Source organism: Scatophagus argus, chromosome 10, assembly GCF_020382885.2.
Source record: "Scatophagus argus isolate fScaArg1 chromosome 10, fScaArg1.pri, whole genome shotgun sequence".
NCBI lineage: Eukaryota > Metazoa > Chordata > Actinopteri > Scatophagidae > Scatophagus > Scatophagus argus.
Genome location: NC_058502.1, coordinates 13,413,297 through 13,432,185, shown reverse-complemented (window position 1 = coordinate 13,432,185; position 18,889 = coordinate 13,413,297). Strand labels below are relative to the sequence as shown.

Sequence of the window (18,889 nt, the reverse complement as noted above, 5' to 3'; positions counted from 1 at the left end):
AGCCTCTTCCACTCATATGCCTCATCTGCTGCATCTTCTCATGGTGAAGTGAGTTCTGCAATGTTAGGAAATAATCTGCAGAATGCTGGACCACAGTGGAAAGCAAAATCTTGAGACACGGATGGAAATTGTTGGTCTATGACTGCTTTTCTCTCCTACCTGGCAAGTCCTACCTGGCATTTAAAATTGTACCAACTCAATAATGCTGTTTCCTCAACAACAGTGCATTTGTAAAACTAAATTCATGCACAGTCGTCACTCTCCTAAAGCTTGCAGAATCGATTATTGTCAGTTCTTGATCCGTTCAGCTATTTGTTATGCCAAATGTATCATCAATCAGGCATTATTTCCAATTACACCACCTAAATAAGAGGTTTCCTTTCTGGGTGAGTGTCTGCTGTGATGCTAACCAACCCCCTTTTTTTTGTCTCCCACACATCTAATAAAGGTTACATATGAGTATATTAAAATCAATAGAGCAAAAAGAAGAGGGATTAGATTAAAAAGCAGTGGAGAAAAAAACCCCAGAAATTTGAATGTTAAGTTTAAAATTCGATTGAGGCCCTAGATTAGTACAAAGTCATGAGTCAACCACGCCTCAAATAAATAAACTCTATGAAATCTTTCCTTTCAGGTTTTCTGGGAAAGAACTGTGAAGTCGACATAGATGCATGTACTCTTCCCAACAGCACATGTCCACCAAAGACTCAGTGTTTGGATCTCCCAGATGGTCTTGAATATACCTGCCGTGTACCCTGCCCTCAAAACTTTCAAGTGGGTGAAATCAATTTAATTGAACATTTATCCTCATCTGCTGTTCTGTAGCCATTGTTCCCCAAGTATCCCTCATACTCTTACACGTGTTTGAAGACTTCTTTTTCTTCTGTGTTTTTCTGTTGATGCAGTTTCTGTGCATTCCCCAGTATTCTCACAATAGCAGGCAACCGTAACAAGAAAATTAATGAGGACATTTTATGTAAGGTTCCACTTGCTGATTGATCATTTTTGTCATATAAGAGCACAGAACTCACCAGAACAATCACACTGATATCCAGTTGAGCCGACGCTACATTATGAATGCATTTCCAAGCAGTGACACTCTAGCATTAGAACTTACAGAAATCACAGTCTGTTCTGGGTTTAAACACTGTCACTTTCAAGTAAGAGAGAGGGAATATTCAGAGTTATTCATAGTAACCAGCGAGAGATCTGCGGATTGTCGCCACAAGATGAATTACAACACTGAAGACTTAAGTGAAGAGGTATCAAATATGAACTCAAAATCTTATTTTTAAAATGTAGGATAATCCTTTGTTGTACATGGGGATAAAAATAAGCATAAATCCCACAGGAAGATTGACAGCATATGCGATAATCCATAAACACAGTGATCAGCTGGTGCTGAAGCTGTAGAGTGTGGTGGTTTACAAGGGGAGAAAGCTGTATTAAATTCTTTACTAATGAGGGAATTTTCTGCTTTCTCAGGACTTTAAATGATACATTTGAAACATAAAAGAACCAATAAATGTAAAGTAATGGATTCAGACCCATAACCTGGCTTTAAATACAAAAACACAGCTGGTGAGTGACAATATAGACCTATTGTCTGCTGCATATTTAAAATCAGTGAAGTACATTTTTTATGTCCTTGTTCAGCTTGGAACTTCCAGATTTTTAGACAGTCATGGTGGAAGAACACAAAGCTGGAAATGTGTGGTTGTTTGACAGGGCTTTTGCTCTTGGCATGCACAAGGGGAGCACATTTACAACACTGAAAATGCCGCTGCCACCTGGCGCAGATGAGTACACCTGAAGACTTGCCTGAATGTCTGTATTTGTGTTTCTTTACATGTAAATGAATAGGCCCTCTGCATTTTTTAAAAAAGCAACCAAATCTAAAGAGAGAAGCTTCTTCAGATGACAGATGGAGATGATCGCTTACTGTGGAGAAAGGCTTGTGTTGGCCCCCTTACAGAAATGCCATGATGTCTGCATTATACACCTTCTCATAAGCCAGCTCTTCCTCTGCCCCTTTGTTTTCCCTCTGCTATATATACACACATGTACCAGCAAGCAGGAGTGTCTGTTTTGCTACATACAACACTTGAGAGTTTTAGCCTTCAATGACCATTGATGTTGTCCTGTAAGACATGACGTAGATGCTGCAGAGTACTGAGTGTGCCATGTATAACGCATGAATCGGTATTCATGACTGAATCATGTGGCTGTAATGAAGTTCATTCTCAGGCAGCCAGAAGCAAGAAATGATGAGGAGTCGCACTGTAAAATTACGGTTATATTTTTGACCAGATTCTGCTCTGTTCAATCTAAGCCATAATCACACAAGATGAAATGATTTCATTTCCTGCACATGAAGCAGTTTGCCTTTTAATGCATGACATATGTATGTAACAGCTCCATTTTGAATCAACAGCAGTGTGCCAACGGAGGACGCTGTGTGCTGAACAATGCCGGTAGCTACACCTGTGTCTGTGCTCCTGGTTGGTCTGGTCAGAACTGCCGTATAAATGTCAACGATTGTGTTCGACATTGGTGTCAAAATGGAGCCACTTGTGTGGATGAGATTGATGGTTACAGGTGAGTTTTCAAATCTTGATTGTCTCCGGGCCATCTGGGCACCAGAATGTCAATGATTGTAAAAGCTGTGACATTTACTGTTCTCTTCCTTCAGGCTTGAAAGAATTCCTCCTACTCTATACAGTATTAAAAAATTCTCTTTAATCTGTTTCTAGCTGCCTTTGTCCCAGAGGATACACAGGCATCTACTGTGAAGAGGACATTGATTACTGCGTTGGCCACCACTGCTCTGAACATGGTCTTTGCCTGGACCAGCAGTACAACTTTACCTGCCGCTGCATGCTTGGATTTGAAGGATTGCTCTGTGAACTGGAAACAAATGAGTGCAACAGCTTCCCCTGTGCAAATGGTGCCACCTGTGTGGACCTAATCAGTGATTATCGGTGCCACTGTCCCCCAGGGTTTGAGGGTATGAGACCATCTGATGTGAATGTGAGCCTATTTGCAGCCTTTTAGTATGGCCAGCCAATTGAAATATGCAGCATTCACACAGAAAATTCATCAGAATTAAGTTGTTTTCATGTTGAAATTTGATGTGTGTCAGTGTTGAGGGAAAATATGCAAGTTGCCTTACATATGATAGAAATAGACTGAAAATTGGAATTGACTGAATGTTATTGTGAAACGCCAATTTCTAGGATTTTTATGCGTCACCTGTGCTATGTTTACCAAATGTCTTTTAAGCTAAATTGACTTTTTTTGACTTTGCTAATTACGATCACTTAAGTTAAATCTTGCAGATTCGGTACTGCAGAAAAGTCCTATTAATATTATCTAATAATGCCAATCGAATGGAAATAAACAGGTAAAATTACTGAAATAATGCACATGTAACAGTTATTTGCCATCTAGTGTGTTAAAACAGTGGCGCAGTCATGTGCAAGCAGTTTAATTCATTACTACTGGTCAACATAATGATGTTTCTCAGTATCATAGTGTGTAGTACAAGGTGTGTCGTGTGCAGTATATTTAGTCTGAATGTACAGTCAGCGACTACCTTAATTATGTCAGTATCTTACAGTACATGATTAACAGAGCATTGGCCGGTGTATGGGGTCATGATGGCAAAGGTACAATTACCTTTGGTGTAGACAGCAGTGCAGACAGAAGAGCAGTGCCTGAGGATGTCAGGCTGTTAGTTCTCTGTGAGCTCTCTGGCTCTTAGAGAACTAAGAGTTCTGAAATACTGCCAGAGGCCATACCTAGTGGAGCTTTAAATTTGTCAGTAAAATCCTAAATCAATTCCATATCTAACTGTTGCCCAGAGGATACTAAACCCGAATCCACCGTTTGTGCATACATACAAGCTGCAACGCGCTGAACACATAATCATTCAATCACATTTCGAGCCAGGTGAATTAGAGGTAATCACTGCCTCATGAAATAAAATCCTGTCTACAATGAACCAGGTGCCGCTCATTGTTGAGAAAATAAACCGAAATTTGTGCCACATCTGTTATGAATGTTTTTGTGCTTAGAATTATTATTCATGCGTTAGAGCTTCACATCATGCAGTAATTATTAAATGTCCACAGCGACATGAAAATGTATTAGTTAAAGCACATTTTAAACTGTATTACCTGTGACATAAAATGGTTTGTTTCTCTCTTTATCCTGCAGGAAGGACCTGCTCTGAGAATGTAAATGATTGTTGGTCGCAGCCTTGTCTAAATGGAGGCTCGTGTATGGATCTGATAAATGACTACATTTGTCATTGTCCTCTTGGTAAGTACCAAGTACTTGGTACATGTTTACAAAAATATCATGATATTAATTTTCTGTATACTGTACCTTGGGAATATGTAGAAAGATTATTCTTTGTACATTTACATGCAAACTTGTTTACTTTGATCATTTTTCAGTTTTTGTTCAGGGTATGCTTCCAAAGATAGCAAACAGAAGAATTATCAGTCACCCCGATCTTTTGAACATTTGAACACAGGCTAAAATAAGCATCTAAAAACGCTCTACACAAGTGAATAGAAGTAATAGATCTGTTTTATGGGTTAGGTTCGAACTCAGTTGTTTTTCACATTTTATTTTTTAGAATCAAGGTTAAAATTGACATCAATAAACCTGTGAAGAAAACAACAACTGTTTCCTATCTCGCTGAGCAGTGATGCATGTAAACATGACTTCTTCAATTAGGCTGAGATTTAGATTTCAACGTTGCCCCTTAATTGTAACACCATGTTTTACATATTTTGTTTAAGTTAGACATTTTATAGCACATGTTCCAGAAAGCATCCGTAATCAGTCCGTAATAGAGGGTGGCATTTCTCAGTGTGCGGCTGATTTTACTATGCCCTCTGGTAATAAAATACTTAATCACTACTTGATTGCACAAGTCAGAATGCTGCAGCCAGCCCACTTGGCATTACAGGTCCAATGTCACATTCAGTAGTAAACAGTCAGAATCCACAGAACAGGATTTACAGGCAAATATTTGAAAAATAAAATCCACAGGACATAGGTGTTGACAGGACACACTCACTGAGCGATTGGTCTGTTTTGGAAAATTATTTCCTTAATACATTCCACAAAGGCAGAGGAACTGCACAGGTTATTGTGGATATTTTACTTTTGTATTGTTTGAGAGTCGACCTTCGTGCTTAGGCTCTTTGAATTTGATGTAGTGAAACAATATCACTGCTGTTTTCTTGTCACTGTGCATCTTGTTTAGGCTCTCTGTTCCTTTAACTCAACCAAATGTGCCTCTGTTTTACTGACAATAAATCAACACATATGTGGGTGAAGTCATTAAAACATTTACGGCCTTGAAACATGTACAGCACCTGTTACATGGTGTGTTTTTATGACATTACGGATGCAGCAATTGCATCACTGTAAATAATCTGCTCTTATTGCTTTTCTGCCTTTTGCTCAAATTAAATTTGGGCAAAACCAGACCACCAATGTGTCAGGAAAGCTTCCATTACTGTTTGATTTCATTGACAGATTTATAGACAGGTGATTTTGATCACTTTATCTTTTCAGAAATTCACTTAGATAAATGACCTGTCAGGTTTGCTTGCTTCTTCCTACAAAAACACAAGAAGAATCAGAAAAGACTATCAGTATTTTCCAGTCCTGCATTTCCTGTCACAGATTCCTGTTTGCAGTATGTCTGTGTATTACACTATTATTATTACATCATTTCTTAATTATTATTATGACAGGAATTATAAAAGAAATATACTTGAGAAGTCTCAGGGATACTTAAGCCAAGGTTGTAAAGTCCTCTAAAATTGTTCCTTTACTGACAGAAAGTACAAATTTTTAATTTCTATCAAAACCCACATCGGGATTGGTAGTTTTTTCAAATTCAACTTCTATGACATAGTTTTCAGGCGTAGCAGATGCATAAAGATGCATAAAGGGAGCCAACGTTAAGAAAATACTCAAGATGTTTCATCATCAACTGCCTTTTTCAATGGCTCCTCCCAATAATTTGTGTGCCAAGTTTAGCAAAGATAAAGTGAAATTTAGAGCGACTAATGGAGACACAGTTCAGCAAAGATTTAAAATGTTTCAGCTTAGGAGAAACTCTGAGGTGATACAAGTAGACACATTGTAAGATTTTGATCAGAACTGAAAACTAATCAATGCTTCCCTGGTGTACCTGCCTTTACACCAAATCATTGAAGTGTGTATGCTGTTTGCTCTGCTGTCCTACATACAGACCAACAAAGGCCCGAAACACAGAACTCTTTTGTGGAGGGGCAGATTTAATTATCTTATATAACCATTACTCTCATTTTATTCATTAAATAAGTGATTAGTGAGTTTAGTGATTTCCATCCATGAAGATAATTTCCAGTTTTTCAGCTCAGTGAAACTACCAGAACGTTGTTGATGGCAAATAGTTAAATATGTCGATGAACAGCAGTTCTCAGAGCCAAGGAATAGTTATGACCCATGGCTGTTGTCATTAACCACTGAGCATGAGTGTATGAGGACTCTTCTTTAATGTATTCAGCAGAACATCACATTACACCTTGTTACTACTGTGCAGTTTGAGATAATGTGACAAACGTTCACTTTCTGCCTTACTTTCTGCAGCAAGAGTTGGGCTGAGCCACTGGTAGCTGTCAGACAGAACAGGGAGTCCCATTTGGAGATGGTGACACTGTAAATGTGACATTCCTTCATGCAACATTAGCCTCAGAGTGAATTGCATGCACAATTGGTTATTAAACACTTCTGAAACACTCTGTTGGAGGCAATAGCTGTCCATTAACTAGTCAAGGCAATACATAATATGACAAGAAAAGGGTAGTCGGAAGGTCATCAAACATCTAGATAGATGTGTTGATGTAAAGCACGTTGCTCTGGATACAGGTTACAATGTAAAGAAAGTGAAGAGTGCTTACAGCAGGAACTATATAATCTAATGTGACACCTGTCCTGTGTGTATATTCAAGTCTTGATAAAAGGGATTTGCATTCGTAAGTGATGTTTGAAATATTTCACTCCTTTGCCTGAGAGTGAGACCTACTTTGCAGGCAGCGACTGCAGACAGATTAATGTGATGGGGATATGGGTGCAATCTTCCTATTTAGAAGCTTCTAGTTTAAAGAGGTTTTTGGTTAGGATGAGTGAGAATTTTAGAGCGTTTTACTCAAAAAATTCAAATATTCTCTGACTCTATAAGGAGAGACTCCCAGCCTGTGTGCAATCTTATTTTTTTTATTTATTTTTTAATAGTTTTTTATTAAAAGCACAGGTTGAACAGTGTGATGTCAGTGGAAAAAAAACCCCACACAGTAATCTATTTCAGGACTTTTCTTTTAAGCTATCTTTATTTGTACAAACACATGTAATGAGTATCAGTCACACCATCTGTTTGTGCATTATTTACAACAATAGATATTGACATGGGTATCTATCAGTGACATGCAGACATGCATTTGGTGGGGCAGATAAATGTGATATAGATCAGTTTGGTGCGGTGGGTCTCTGTCAATGATTCACTCAATTAGCATACTGCATAGCAGGTAGATTTCAGCCAGAAGAATCAATACCCCCATTAATCTGCTAAAGAAAAGGTGTCTTTGCCTAATAAAACACACGACCACATAAATATGTGTTGTGTAATGTGTGCTGCTGGTCTCGTCTGAGCTGTATTTCTCATTTCCCAGGGTTTGGCTGAATATTTCTTCACCACTAGTAACTCGATTTTCCTTGCAGGGTTCAAGGGAAAAGATTGCTCCGTGGATATTGACCTTTGCTCATTTGGAATGTGCAGTGAACACACGTTAATATGCGCTGAGACTAAGGGTGGACAGAATGTCTCTTGCACATGTAAAAGAGGTGAGCAAACCTTTAGCAGCAGCTATATTTGTCCTGCAGGTGTATTAACAGGTGGGAAATGAGCACATGGCCAGACAAAGAACATTTTCTCAGGCTGACTGCCTACATTCTCTTTTCTAAAAGGAGTGTGTCGCTGTGTAGTAAATGTACTGCAGCTTCAGTTATTATTGAGCTGTCTCTAGCAGCTAAATGAAGAAATGATAGTGAAATGGTAATGAAAATGAAACAGCGCATCTAGTTTATTTGCTCTATCAGATCAAGACTGCACAAGAGTCCTTCTTGCGTGCTGTTGTCTCAAAACTGGCACACGGTGTTTAAACACCTTCATAACCATCCGATAATGTCATTCTTAAGCCGACTGACGGGGATTCATTTGACAATTTCTGCAAAAAACATAAATCTCTTTGTGTGTCATTCAAGTCCCTTTGATTCACCTCCGTGAAGATGGCAGTGTTATCACAGCAGCAGCTACCAGCAGTGACAATAGCAAGAGGCTTGAACTGTTAGGTATTCTGAAGCTTACCAGGAGTAACCAGGCTTCAGAGTGTGGAAAGTCAAGGATCCATAATAAAGAACAGAGTTCCTGTAGTGTATGTACAAGCACAGGAAGTCATGCAGTTCATTCCTGGATAAAGTTATGCTATTTGAAATAAAAACATTTTTCCTGCCAAGCCAATCATAAGCTGACGCTACTCCACACCAGCGTTGCTATCTCTTTTCAAATGAAAGGCTGTAACACAGAAGTTCATGTAACCCAATCAATAACCGTAACTCCATTACTCCTGTTTCACTTATGCGGGGTACATGTCAAAGTGAAGGATTGTGAGTGATTTCTTATGTAAATGAAAGCAACCTGCAGCGAGCTGCTCTCTTCAGATCACTTCTCAAGGGCAAGCAGTGATATTCTGTCTTGTCTAGATGTTTCAGGTCACAGTGTTGGCTTCGAAAACACATTATTTATGCCCTGCACACCCCCACCCCACACACATGGATTTTGCATGTTTCATATGAACCAGTAACGTTATGGAAGATGCTGAGGAAAGTTTTCTCCAGTTTTAGTTTGCAGTGATCAAACTGTCTTGAGGGTCACATTTTTAGCTGTTTTTACAACCAAGACAGAAAAGCTTCTCAATGCAGCATTGTTTATTTATTTATTTTGTTGTTCTTGTTTTTGTGTTGTTTTTTTATTTTGAGGAAAACTGCTTAGTCTGACTTTTCTTTTTATATCCATTTTCCCACTTTCGTAACAGTGAAGAGTTTCTCAGGGTGCATCCCCTGCTCTGTTTGGTTCTTGGCTGACTGTGTGAAACATCCACGTTGTACACAGTGACACGTTTCGTCTCATTAATGGGCTGTGTGTGTGTGTGTGTGTGTGTGTGTGTGCACGGGGTGTGAGTGTATTCACACATGTGCACTGATGCATGTTATTTGTTTCATGTGGTTCCCTTTGTGTATTGATTGACTTTGATGTTAAAAATCACTGGATTGGGCTTGTTTAATGTAATAAATCAGAAGGGCAATGACTGGCTCTTATTAAACATGATTAAATGATCCAGTGAGCTGAGTCTGCATGTGCCCAACAAGCTCTTTAAATCAATACAAGCTTTGAAAACCTGCTTTTGTTTGTGAAAACAAAGTCATGCTGATCCTAATTAGCTGAGGAATGAAACAGGCAAAAGGATTCCAATAACAGTGTTTTTTTTATATATGCTGCAGGGTTTGGAGGGTCATTTTGTGAAGTAAATCTCAACGAGTGCGAGTCAAAGCCATGCCAGAATGGTGGTATTTGTGTGGATGGCATTGACCTGTATCAGTGCTTCTGCTTGGAGGGTAAGTTGGAGTGCAATTAGTTCCCCAACAGTGGAGATGATATGATTATGTGGCTAATTCAGATCTTTGTTGGTTTTTAAACGTGCAGGCAACCAGGTTCAGCCTTCAAGTTATGCCCCCTGCTTAAATGAAAAGCCATTCAGACATACTTAAACACAGATTCTTTTTCCATTCTCTTGTTGGGTGGTCTCTTTCTTTTTCTGGTGGATAAATGAGCAAATGCAGACAACAAAACAACAAAAGACACTTAGCTATTTCTACTGCACATACAGTTCATCTGAACAACCAAGACCTTCTTCCATTCGGTGCTCCAACGGTCATATAAGGAAAAACCCATCCAAAAAGAGCATTCAGAAACAAAGTGAATGCAGCCACAGCTCTTACTTTTTCCTTTTCAGTATTATTGTTCACAAGATTTCATAACACTTAAAGTACTAGATAAATATGTAAACTAAATAAAAGGTTTTGAACACCAGTACTAATTTCCATTCTCAGATCTAATGCAATAAAATGGATTATGTTTCTAATTGTTTTAATAACAGAACTTAGATCTTCCTCAAGCCAACTTTATGAACTCAAGAACCCAAAGCTCAGTGCCCAGACCTCCCTCCCCTGCTAAAACATCTCCTCAGAATAGTATGAACATTCAAAAACATAGCATCCAAATGAATAAATTATTATCAACTAAAGAGACTGCCTTTCAAGAAAGACTTTTTCTTATCTGCAGACTCAGTTTGGAGCAATATGTCCTAAACAAAACATGGATAACTATCTTCATGCAACTGGTGAATGCAGGATTCAACAGTTTTTGCACCAGTGGAAGAGATATTTAGTCCTTATCTTATTTTTGCTCAAACAGCATGTCCACCGTGTGATGACAACAACAAGTTTATCACAGTACCTGTGCAGCCATGGCGGTTGAGCGCCATGAATTTTATCCTGACCAAACACAACAGGTGACTTTGCTGATTAGCAAACCTTGAGCCAGAGAGCAGGAAGTAAACGGTGAACTTGTTGTTGGAGTATTTGCTCAGAATGAAAACCTGTGTGCTCTGCAAAACAAAATGTAGCACATGATGCTGATCGCTGCCGGCCACATTTTCTCCTGGCTTGCAGGAAAATAGGCTAACGAACACTTGCTTTAAATTTCTACCGTCACATTACAATCATCCCATCAGAAATTGTGACTCACGTCCTTGACATAAGAAGGAATAAATCTCAGCTATTTTTGCAATAATTTCTTGGTCCAGCTGACTTCTTACCTGTGAGACATACCTCTGATTAAACCTTGATTGCGGGTGAAGACTGTTATGCATTTTTAATGAAGTCAGGATAATTGTCAAATTTTATGACATGGAGAGAGGTGGAAATTGGTTCCATGGTCAGTTTGAGAAATGATGAGAATTTGACCTGCACCGATGATGCTGATAGCCAAGCATTAGTCATGGGCCTCCTGTAGCTGCCGTGTGTGACAGTGCTAATGATAGTCATTTTGTAGCGTGACCATGCGGTGGAATATATTTATGGGGGACTAAAATGTCAGAAATTGGAAGCACTCACTTTTACTTCATGACTTTTAACCTTTTATTTTCATAATATCAAATGTGCGCAGAAACTGTTAATCAAGTAGACCACACAATATGACAAATTCTAATTTATCTCCACAAATAGAAACTGGTGCAGCCTAGTCTCCATATTATGTGTTTGTTTACTTGTGATGAGCTTGTAGTGAAAAATCATGCAAAAATTCATGACAGCAATAAATTACTATTGGGTGAAATTTGATACTAATTAGTATCCTTTCAACTCTGGTGTTTACTGACATTCACCCACCATCTCTGATGAGATTTTTCTTTCTCTTTTTATACCAGGGTTTGGGGGGTTGAACTGTGAAATCAACTATGATGAATGTGTCCATGGATACTGCGCCAATAATTCCACATGTATTGACCTGGTTGCAGACTATGAGTGTATCTGTCCTTTGGGCTTTGCTGGTGAGTTATCTGTGTCATCATTTTCATAGCTTAGGCTTTAATGAAATAGTGCAGAGTGATGACTCTTTGGCAGTGATAACCATCAAAGTGATCTCATTGTCTAATGTGAGGACTCATTCACCAATTATTGACTGCAGCTGACTGATTATAAAAATATCTTTGTTTCTTGTCTCGTAGAAACTGAATATAGAACGTATTCATCCAATGATACTATGTTGATTAAGAAAAGGGAGGCTGTTTATCTTTAGGTGAAGCCTACACAGGAACATAAACGTTAATAATGATTCATATTGACTGTATGCTTAGCTGTACAAACTAACATGAGTTGATTTTCTCTCCAGTTTTATATTTGGTATGATGTGAATGGAACCTTCATTCATTCGTAACAAGGGTGTCTTAGTTTTTACTCTGTGATGCTACAAGCAGGCAGAAACTTAGATTAAATCAATTACATGTGCCTCTGAAAGACACTTAAAGTACAAACATTTATCTCTGTAGAGCGCAGTTAGGAATGTTTATTTACTTTTCAGGTAAGAATTGCTCCACGCCTGTCTCCCCATGCACATCAGATTTTGAGTTCTGCAAAAATGGAGGAACGTGCCCCCCCAGCTTAATTGGAGAAATACGCTGTATTTGCCCTCCAGGTAATAAAGAGGCACATTTGTGTGTTAGAATTTGTTAAGCTCAATCTTTGCTTTGATATATACTTCAAGTGTAGCATTTGTTATTTAGCCCTTGATACAGTAATTCCAGGAGAAGTAGATGTGCAATAATATGCTGAGTAAAAAATAATATGAAGCTATCTAACCATTATAACTTGTCATGTGCTCTTCTTGGCTTGTGCAATATGAATCCCTCTCTTTCAATTTCATCCCTTAATGCATGTGAAAACATATTAGTGTTGTTGATTACTGTGTTCTAACCAAAACAGCTTTTGCCTCTAAGTGAATACCATTAAAGAGCACACATACAAATCCACAAATTAGTTACAATTGGTGAAAAAAATAAAGCCACACACAACACAGTTTTCTTTCTTTAGGTTGTGTACTGTTGCTGAAATCCCTCCTTGGTTTTAGTGCTTTAGGCTCTGGCTGGGTAAAATATGTAAATCAGCAGGGAAGAAAAACACTGGCAGTGATGGCATTACTTGAAATCACAATCTATGTTGTGCGCCAGACGTGGGAAGGCAGGAGCATACTGTACACAGCACAGCACATCAATCACTTCTTTGATCCCACCTCTTACAGGATACCATGGCAATGACTGCTCCTCATCGGTGAACCAGTGTGTGTCAAATCCTTGCGACCCTGAGGGCACTCTCCACTGTGAAGAGCTGGCAAATACTTATAGATGTGTGTGTCAACATGGGTACACCGGGCAGCACTGCAAAACACCTATAAACCACTGTGTTGATGGGCTGTGTCAACATGGTTCATCGTGTGTGGATCTATCAGGAGGGTTCAAGTGTGATTGTCTACCAGGTAGATGCAACATCCAGAAGGGGCTTGTTTCAAATGGAGGCAATTCCTCGAATGAATCATGCACATTGCAGACACACTCCTAGTTTGATGCTTTTCCTTGTTCAGCTTCCTTCTCTGTGGGAGTCTAATCTCTTTGGCCTTAAGCAACAACACGTAACAGCCTTATGAAATGTGTAAGTCAGGGCTCAGTTCATCAGGTTGTGAGCTGACTTCAAAGCAGCGATGATGCTTGGAATAAGTGTTTACCCACTTAAGATCCAAAAGTCTTCTGTCGATACTTTGTCAAAGGAAAAGCTACAATCTAAGGAATGTAGTGTCATTAGAAAGGACAGTAAAGGAATAATCAATAACTGCCTAGCTGCATAGCAAAGATCCAAAACAATTATTTACAACATTCAAATAATTAGAATTTGGACTTTCTGTAATGATAACCCTCTAAGTTTCTTCTCAGCTTATAAGTTCACTTATAAGTGAAATAGCAAGAACGTCATCAGCAGAAATTTGTAGCGTTGCACCTGCATAATCCTGCGTGCACATGCGTCCTTGTGCGGGATGTAGAAACAACGCTATGACCCATCCACAAAGCAACACTTCTCCATATTAGAGGTCAAAAACTTTCCAAGGGAATTTTCTTTTTATCCATTACTTAAATTACTGTAAATTTTATGGACAAGTTATTATTTAAGTAATTGTTAAAAGTATTTGACCTGAAAACTTACATTTTGTTTCTCGAGTTTTAAAGCAGCTTTCTTTATCCAGTTTTCCCCAGGGATCAATAAAGTATTTCTGATTCTGATTGTGGTAAATTTTTGTCATTAGTTGATAATATGGTAGTTGCACATTTTGCTGAGAATATAAATCATATAATCAGATAGTTGTTATTTGTATAATAGTCATTAAGGTTTAATCACATGATCATTACTAGAGCTTTTATATATTATATAAAATACCCCACAGTTGTAGCCCCCCTCAAATTGAGAAATCCTACGTAACATCTTGTCTTCTTCTGTGCAGGTTTAACAGGCCACTTTTGTGAGATAAACATTGATGATTGTCAAGAAAATCCATGTGGAATCCTGAGCGTTTGTAAAGATGGTCTCGTTGGCTACAACTGCTTTTGTGCACCTGGATTTATTGGTAAGTGAGTATTCTTGGTGAGTTAAATGGCATTTTATTCACAGAAGCAAAGTGTCAATATGTTTTGCGCCTTTCATACTTTCTTAGGAAATAACTGCGAGATTGAAGTGAATGAATGTCTAAGCCAGCCTTGTCACAATGGAGGCTCTTGCATTGATGAGCTCAACTCTTTCAGCTGCCAGTGTCCTCCTGGAATCACAGGTGTGTGATACATGTCTTACCGTGATTGTGTGTTATGGTTTACGTGGGTGTGGTCGGGCTCACCAAGCAGGCAAATAATGTGAAGACAAAAATGTATTTAAAATCTAGATTAGGGGGAGAATATATGTAATTCATGTCAGCAGTTTTCAGGAAATGTGGTCTCATTTTAAGACTTTGAGAAACAAAACTTTAAACTATTTAATTGAATTATTCATTTAACTGTCACTTAACCCTCAAGTGATCTATATGACTAACTAGGTGTGAAACTTGAATGAACAACAAAGCCTAAATTTTTCATTTTGCAGTAAAACTTTTCCAAGAGCTACAATTACAGCAGAACAAGAAGTGAAATAGCATTCCTGGGTGCCCATTATGCGTCCATGCTGTAAATGATCCCAGATTTTGAATAGTGATTATTACAATTCAGGAAAATCAGAGGGGGTTTTCCCATAGCTTTTGGTACACTTCTGCTTGAACTACAGGTGCTAGGTGTTTTAGGAAGGGAAAGGTATGTTACACTGGCTGTCAATCTGCACATTTTTAAGATTTATGGCAACAAACAATTTTTGATGACATTCCATTCAACCTTGATGCCTCTCAATAATGGAAACATTTTATTGAAGTACAGTTACAGGGGAGCTGCAGAAATCCCATCAGGGCAGAATTTTTTATGTGATGAGGAAAATGGCTGTCTGTGCTCATAGTGTGTGTGATGTGCTTAATCGTGCGGGTATCTTAGATTAAACACGCCTTTTGTGCATTTCCTGTACGTTCTTTAGCTAAAATCATAAATACTTAGTGGCTTATACAGTTTGTATTAGAGAAAAATTCGTACAAACTAATGTGCAAGGTGTTTGTTTTTTTGTAGTGAAATTTATATTGTATAATACAGTTTTCTGATTCTCACTTTTAGAGGCTGCTGTGTTCATTGCACCCCATAAAGAGTGTTAGTGTTAGTTTTTGCTTGGCCCTAGATGTTTAACCAATATTGAGGCTAAACACAGTTGATTTAGAGTTAAATTATGAAAAGGTAAGCTGCTCGTTTTTTCAGTGTGAGCTGTTAAGCATCTGATCACAAACCGAGACAAAGTAATGATCTGTGTACATTCAGTGAGCAAACCTGCTGTAATGGGTTTGCTGAAGCTGCATTCCTGTCAGTAATAAGTGGATTCAGAAAAGTCTTGCTTGTTCCAAAATCTTTCAAAAAGACCACCATGTTTATGGCTGAAATGAACATCAGTATTGGCAACATCCCATCCAGAGGACATCAGTGTGTCAACATTTACCTCATACCAACCTTCAGGCCACGTGGCGATTAGGCTATAAAACAAGCTCTATATACTGTGTAGTGTTACAAGTATAAGCAGTAAGCTGTATTACATGGGATGTTGCTGTAATTCAAAGTTCTTCCTGTCTTAACATCTCATACTAAAAGCCACATCATCCAAAGCTTACAGAGACACATGAGTAAAATAATCATACACGCATGCGCACACACACACTAATCATGTGGTTTATTTTGTGTACAGCTGATCTGATTAGATCTATATTCTGTATTCTGTTTTACGTGAACAATTCTTTGTGTCATCAGCTACATATATACCGTAGAGGATGTTGTTATTTTGTTTTGAGGAACCGTAAATTTGTTGAACAGTTAAAACTTTGTCATCTGGATTTAAAGCCCCCATTTGTTGAATATTCAAAACAAAATATCAATGTCAAATTAATTTAGCTGTCTGAAAAAAGGTTGTTTATTCCGCGTGAAATATCTGGCTTAAGTTAATTTTTGTGACAACTATCTTAATATACTGTAACCAAGGGATTCGAGATGTCACCAATCATCAAATTTCAAATACTACGCGAAGAGCCTCAGAGTCAGATGCAACATATGTGTCACTAAGTTGAGGGAAAGTGGAAAACTGGGTATGAGTCATAAAAGTTCACAAATCAAAGTTACAGTGTGGCACTTCTTTGGACATTTGTGAACTCTGACTCTTAAATGTCATGTCTCTGCAGGGGACTACTGTGAAGTCAACATAGATGAGTGCACGCCTTCACCCTGCCTGCACAATGCCACCTGTGTTGACCTTGTTCATGGCTATGGATGTGTCTGTATGCCTGGCTTTACAGGTTAGTGAATGTATGAAGTTAACCTTTATGTATTTGGGTAATGAGTTTTTTGGTTTTTTATTAACGAAATGTAATACATGGAAAGTCACTCATAGGAGAGCCATTCCTAAGCTTGGCATTACTGCTTAACTCCTGGCTAATCCATACAGGATAACAAGGTGGAGTGTGGGTGAAGCTGAGAGGGGCTGAATGAAGCCTATCAGACAGCTATTGCTCTGTAGATTATGAACAGGGAAACTATCTATGAAGACCAAAACATTTATTTTATTTATTTTTTTTGGACCAGACTGTAAACGTATTTAAATCTGCTTTAGTTTTCTTAAGGGAGTCTATGGGGATCACCTCATTTTTGGAGCCAACCTCAAGTCACCATTTGAGGAACTGCAGTTTTAGGCACTCAAGCGTTAGCTACATTTATCATCCCCACAGGTTGGCTCTTAGGTAGGAATTTTAGTTTAGCATATTGGCATCGCACCACACTGCATTCTCACTGCTACCTACTGGATGCAACTGGCCTTATGTCATTTGAGAAGTTATTTTAGGGTATGGATACACCGATCTACATTTAGAAAATGTTTGCTTTGCATTTGTGTTGGTATGGTGCCAATTAAAACAACACATTCAGACAATCACATCATAAATTATGCATGTGTGTTGAAACAGGTGAGTTCTGTGTTAAGTGAAGTCAGTAGGCTTCAGCAGCTAATCTTAATATTACAGAGATAGCAGCACACATTTTGAAGTCTTGCATAATTATTTTTATTATATTATTTAATTGTTTCCATCCGTGTGGGGTTGAGATGCCAAAGATGAATAATGACTGTAGATTCAAACAAAGATGATATATTTCTGCCTGGAAAAATCAAACACAGTAACATTCTCCTATTAATTGCTAATCATTCCCACAGAGCAGGATTCATATGAACATATAAAACTAGTTGCAGTGCTTTACCCACTTCCATCTGTATGAATGATATGTTGAAGAAAACTTTTGAATGTTCAGGAATTATATCAGAAATGGAGGTCTTGCTGTGAGAACGTTCTTTGCTGTTTAATACCTTGTTGCAGCACCATGGGGAACCCTTTTAAGTTTTATAGCATTACATTGCGGTGTTCTCATCATCTGTATATATGGTGTTAAGATCACAACAACTGAAATCACAACCAACAACCAAAATGAAAAGAAAAAACTCAAAACCGGTAATTTCACGTTTATGTTGTTATAATAAGTTCAACTGCTGCTTCAGTTTACAAGTTGTTAACAAGCCTGCAGGCCAACCAATAGCACCTACAGTGATGTGTTTGGTGATTTAAACTGACTGTTTTAGAGCTGCTAAACTTTATGTCAGTGACCCTTCGATATAATATATTTATCAGTGTGTGTTCTTTTCTGTCAAAGGTATAAAGTGTGAACTTGACGTTGATGAGTGTGCTTCGTCTCCCTGCAAGAATGGAGCCACTTGCATTGACCAGCCTGGTAATTACATCTGCCAATGTGTGGCTCCATTTAAAGGTAATGAGCACTGAGGGAATGGGGACAAAAAGCAAAGTTAATTAACTTCACATGCCGTTATTTTCACCTGTCTAAATCCACGTCACATGTCTCAACAAGATGAGTACATCTTCATTTGCTATCTATGCTTAAATAAAGAAAACCTGAGTAGTTAGGGAGATATAAGCTATGGTGGGGACTTGTGCCACACCAGTAACAACTTCCATCATTTAGTCAGGGGAAAGGACTACTGTAGTGTCCCTGAATGTCATTATCATTGCATATCAATAGGAAACCCATGCTGATGGGTGGTTTGAGGTAATGGATAATTGTACCAACAGTGAAGGAGTTTCAGTCTCACATTGCTATTCCAATTTTAGGACATGTTGAAAAGCTGAGACCATATTTAATGAATGATCACTGTTTGTAGTCGCACCATCGATCTAGTTTTCCTCATGATATTTTATAATGGCCATCGCTAATTAATCAAGGTTAAATTGTACCATTTTCATCATTAAATTCTTGGCTTACCACACATTTATGTGTTTAATGTTTACACGATAATGACACTAATGAGTATAGTATGTGTATCATTTAATTACTGGATTATATTTTACTGTAAAAAACAAAACATTTAGAAATTGTATTATTAAACTGTAAAATTATTAGGATTTAATCAGTTCTACTGAGTAGTGAAAAGAATATTTTGGATT

General features: G+C 38.2%; 1 protein-coding gene across 4 annotated transcripts in view; it reads left to right on the top strand.

Annotated features, from left to right (window-relative positions):
• Window positions 1-18,889, top strand: part of eys (eyes shut homolog) — a 157,291-nt gene that overhangs the window by 31,215 nt on the left and 107,187 nt on the right. For all 4 annotated transcript variants that reach the window (XM_046400985.1, XM_046400986.1, XM_046400984.1 and 1 more), the window contains exons 9-21: window positions 635-774; window positions 2,435-2,598; window positions 2,754-3,007; window positions 4,219-4,323; window positions 7,789-7,911; window positions 9,628-9,741; window positions 11,613-11,735; window positions 12,266-12,379; window positions 12,983-13,216; window positions 14,231-14,353; window positions 14,441-14,554; window positions 16,571-16,684; window positions 18,084-18,197. In XM_046400985.1, coding sequence (XP_046256941.1) covers window positions 635-774; window positions 2,435-2,598; window positions 2,754-3,007; window positions 4,219-4,323; window positions 7,789-7,911; window positions 9,628-9,741; window positions 11,613-11,735; window positions 12,266-12,379; window positions 12,983-13,216; window positions 14,231-14,353; window positions 14,441-14,554; window positions 16,571-16,684; window positions 18,084-18,197 — 1,836 coding nt within the window. The remainder of the gene's footprint in view (window positions 1-634; window positions 775-2,434; window positions 2,599-2,753; window positions 3,008-4,218; window positions 4,324-7,788; window positions 7,912-9,627; window positions 9,742-11,612; window positions 11,736-12,265; window positions 12,380-12,982; window positions 13,217-14,230; window positions 14,354-14,440; window positions 14,555-16,570; window positions 16,685-18,083; window positions 18,198-18,889) is intronic.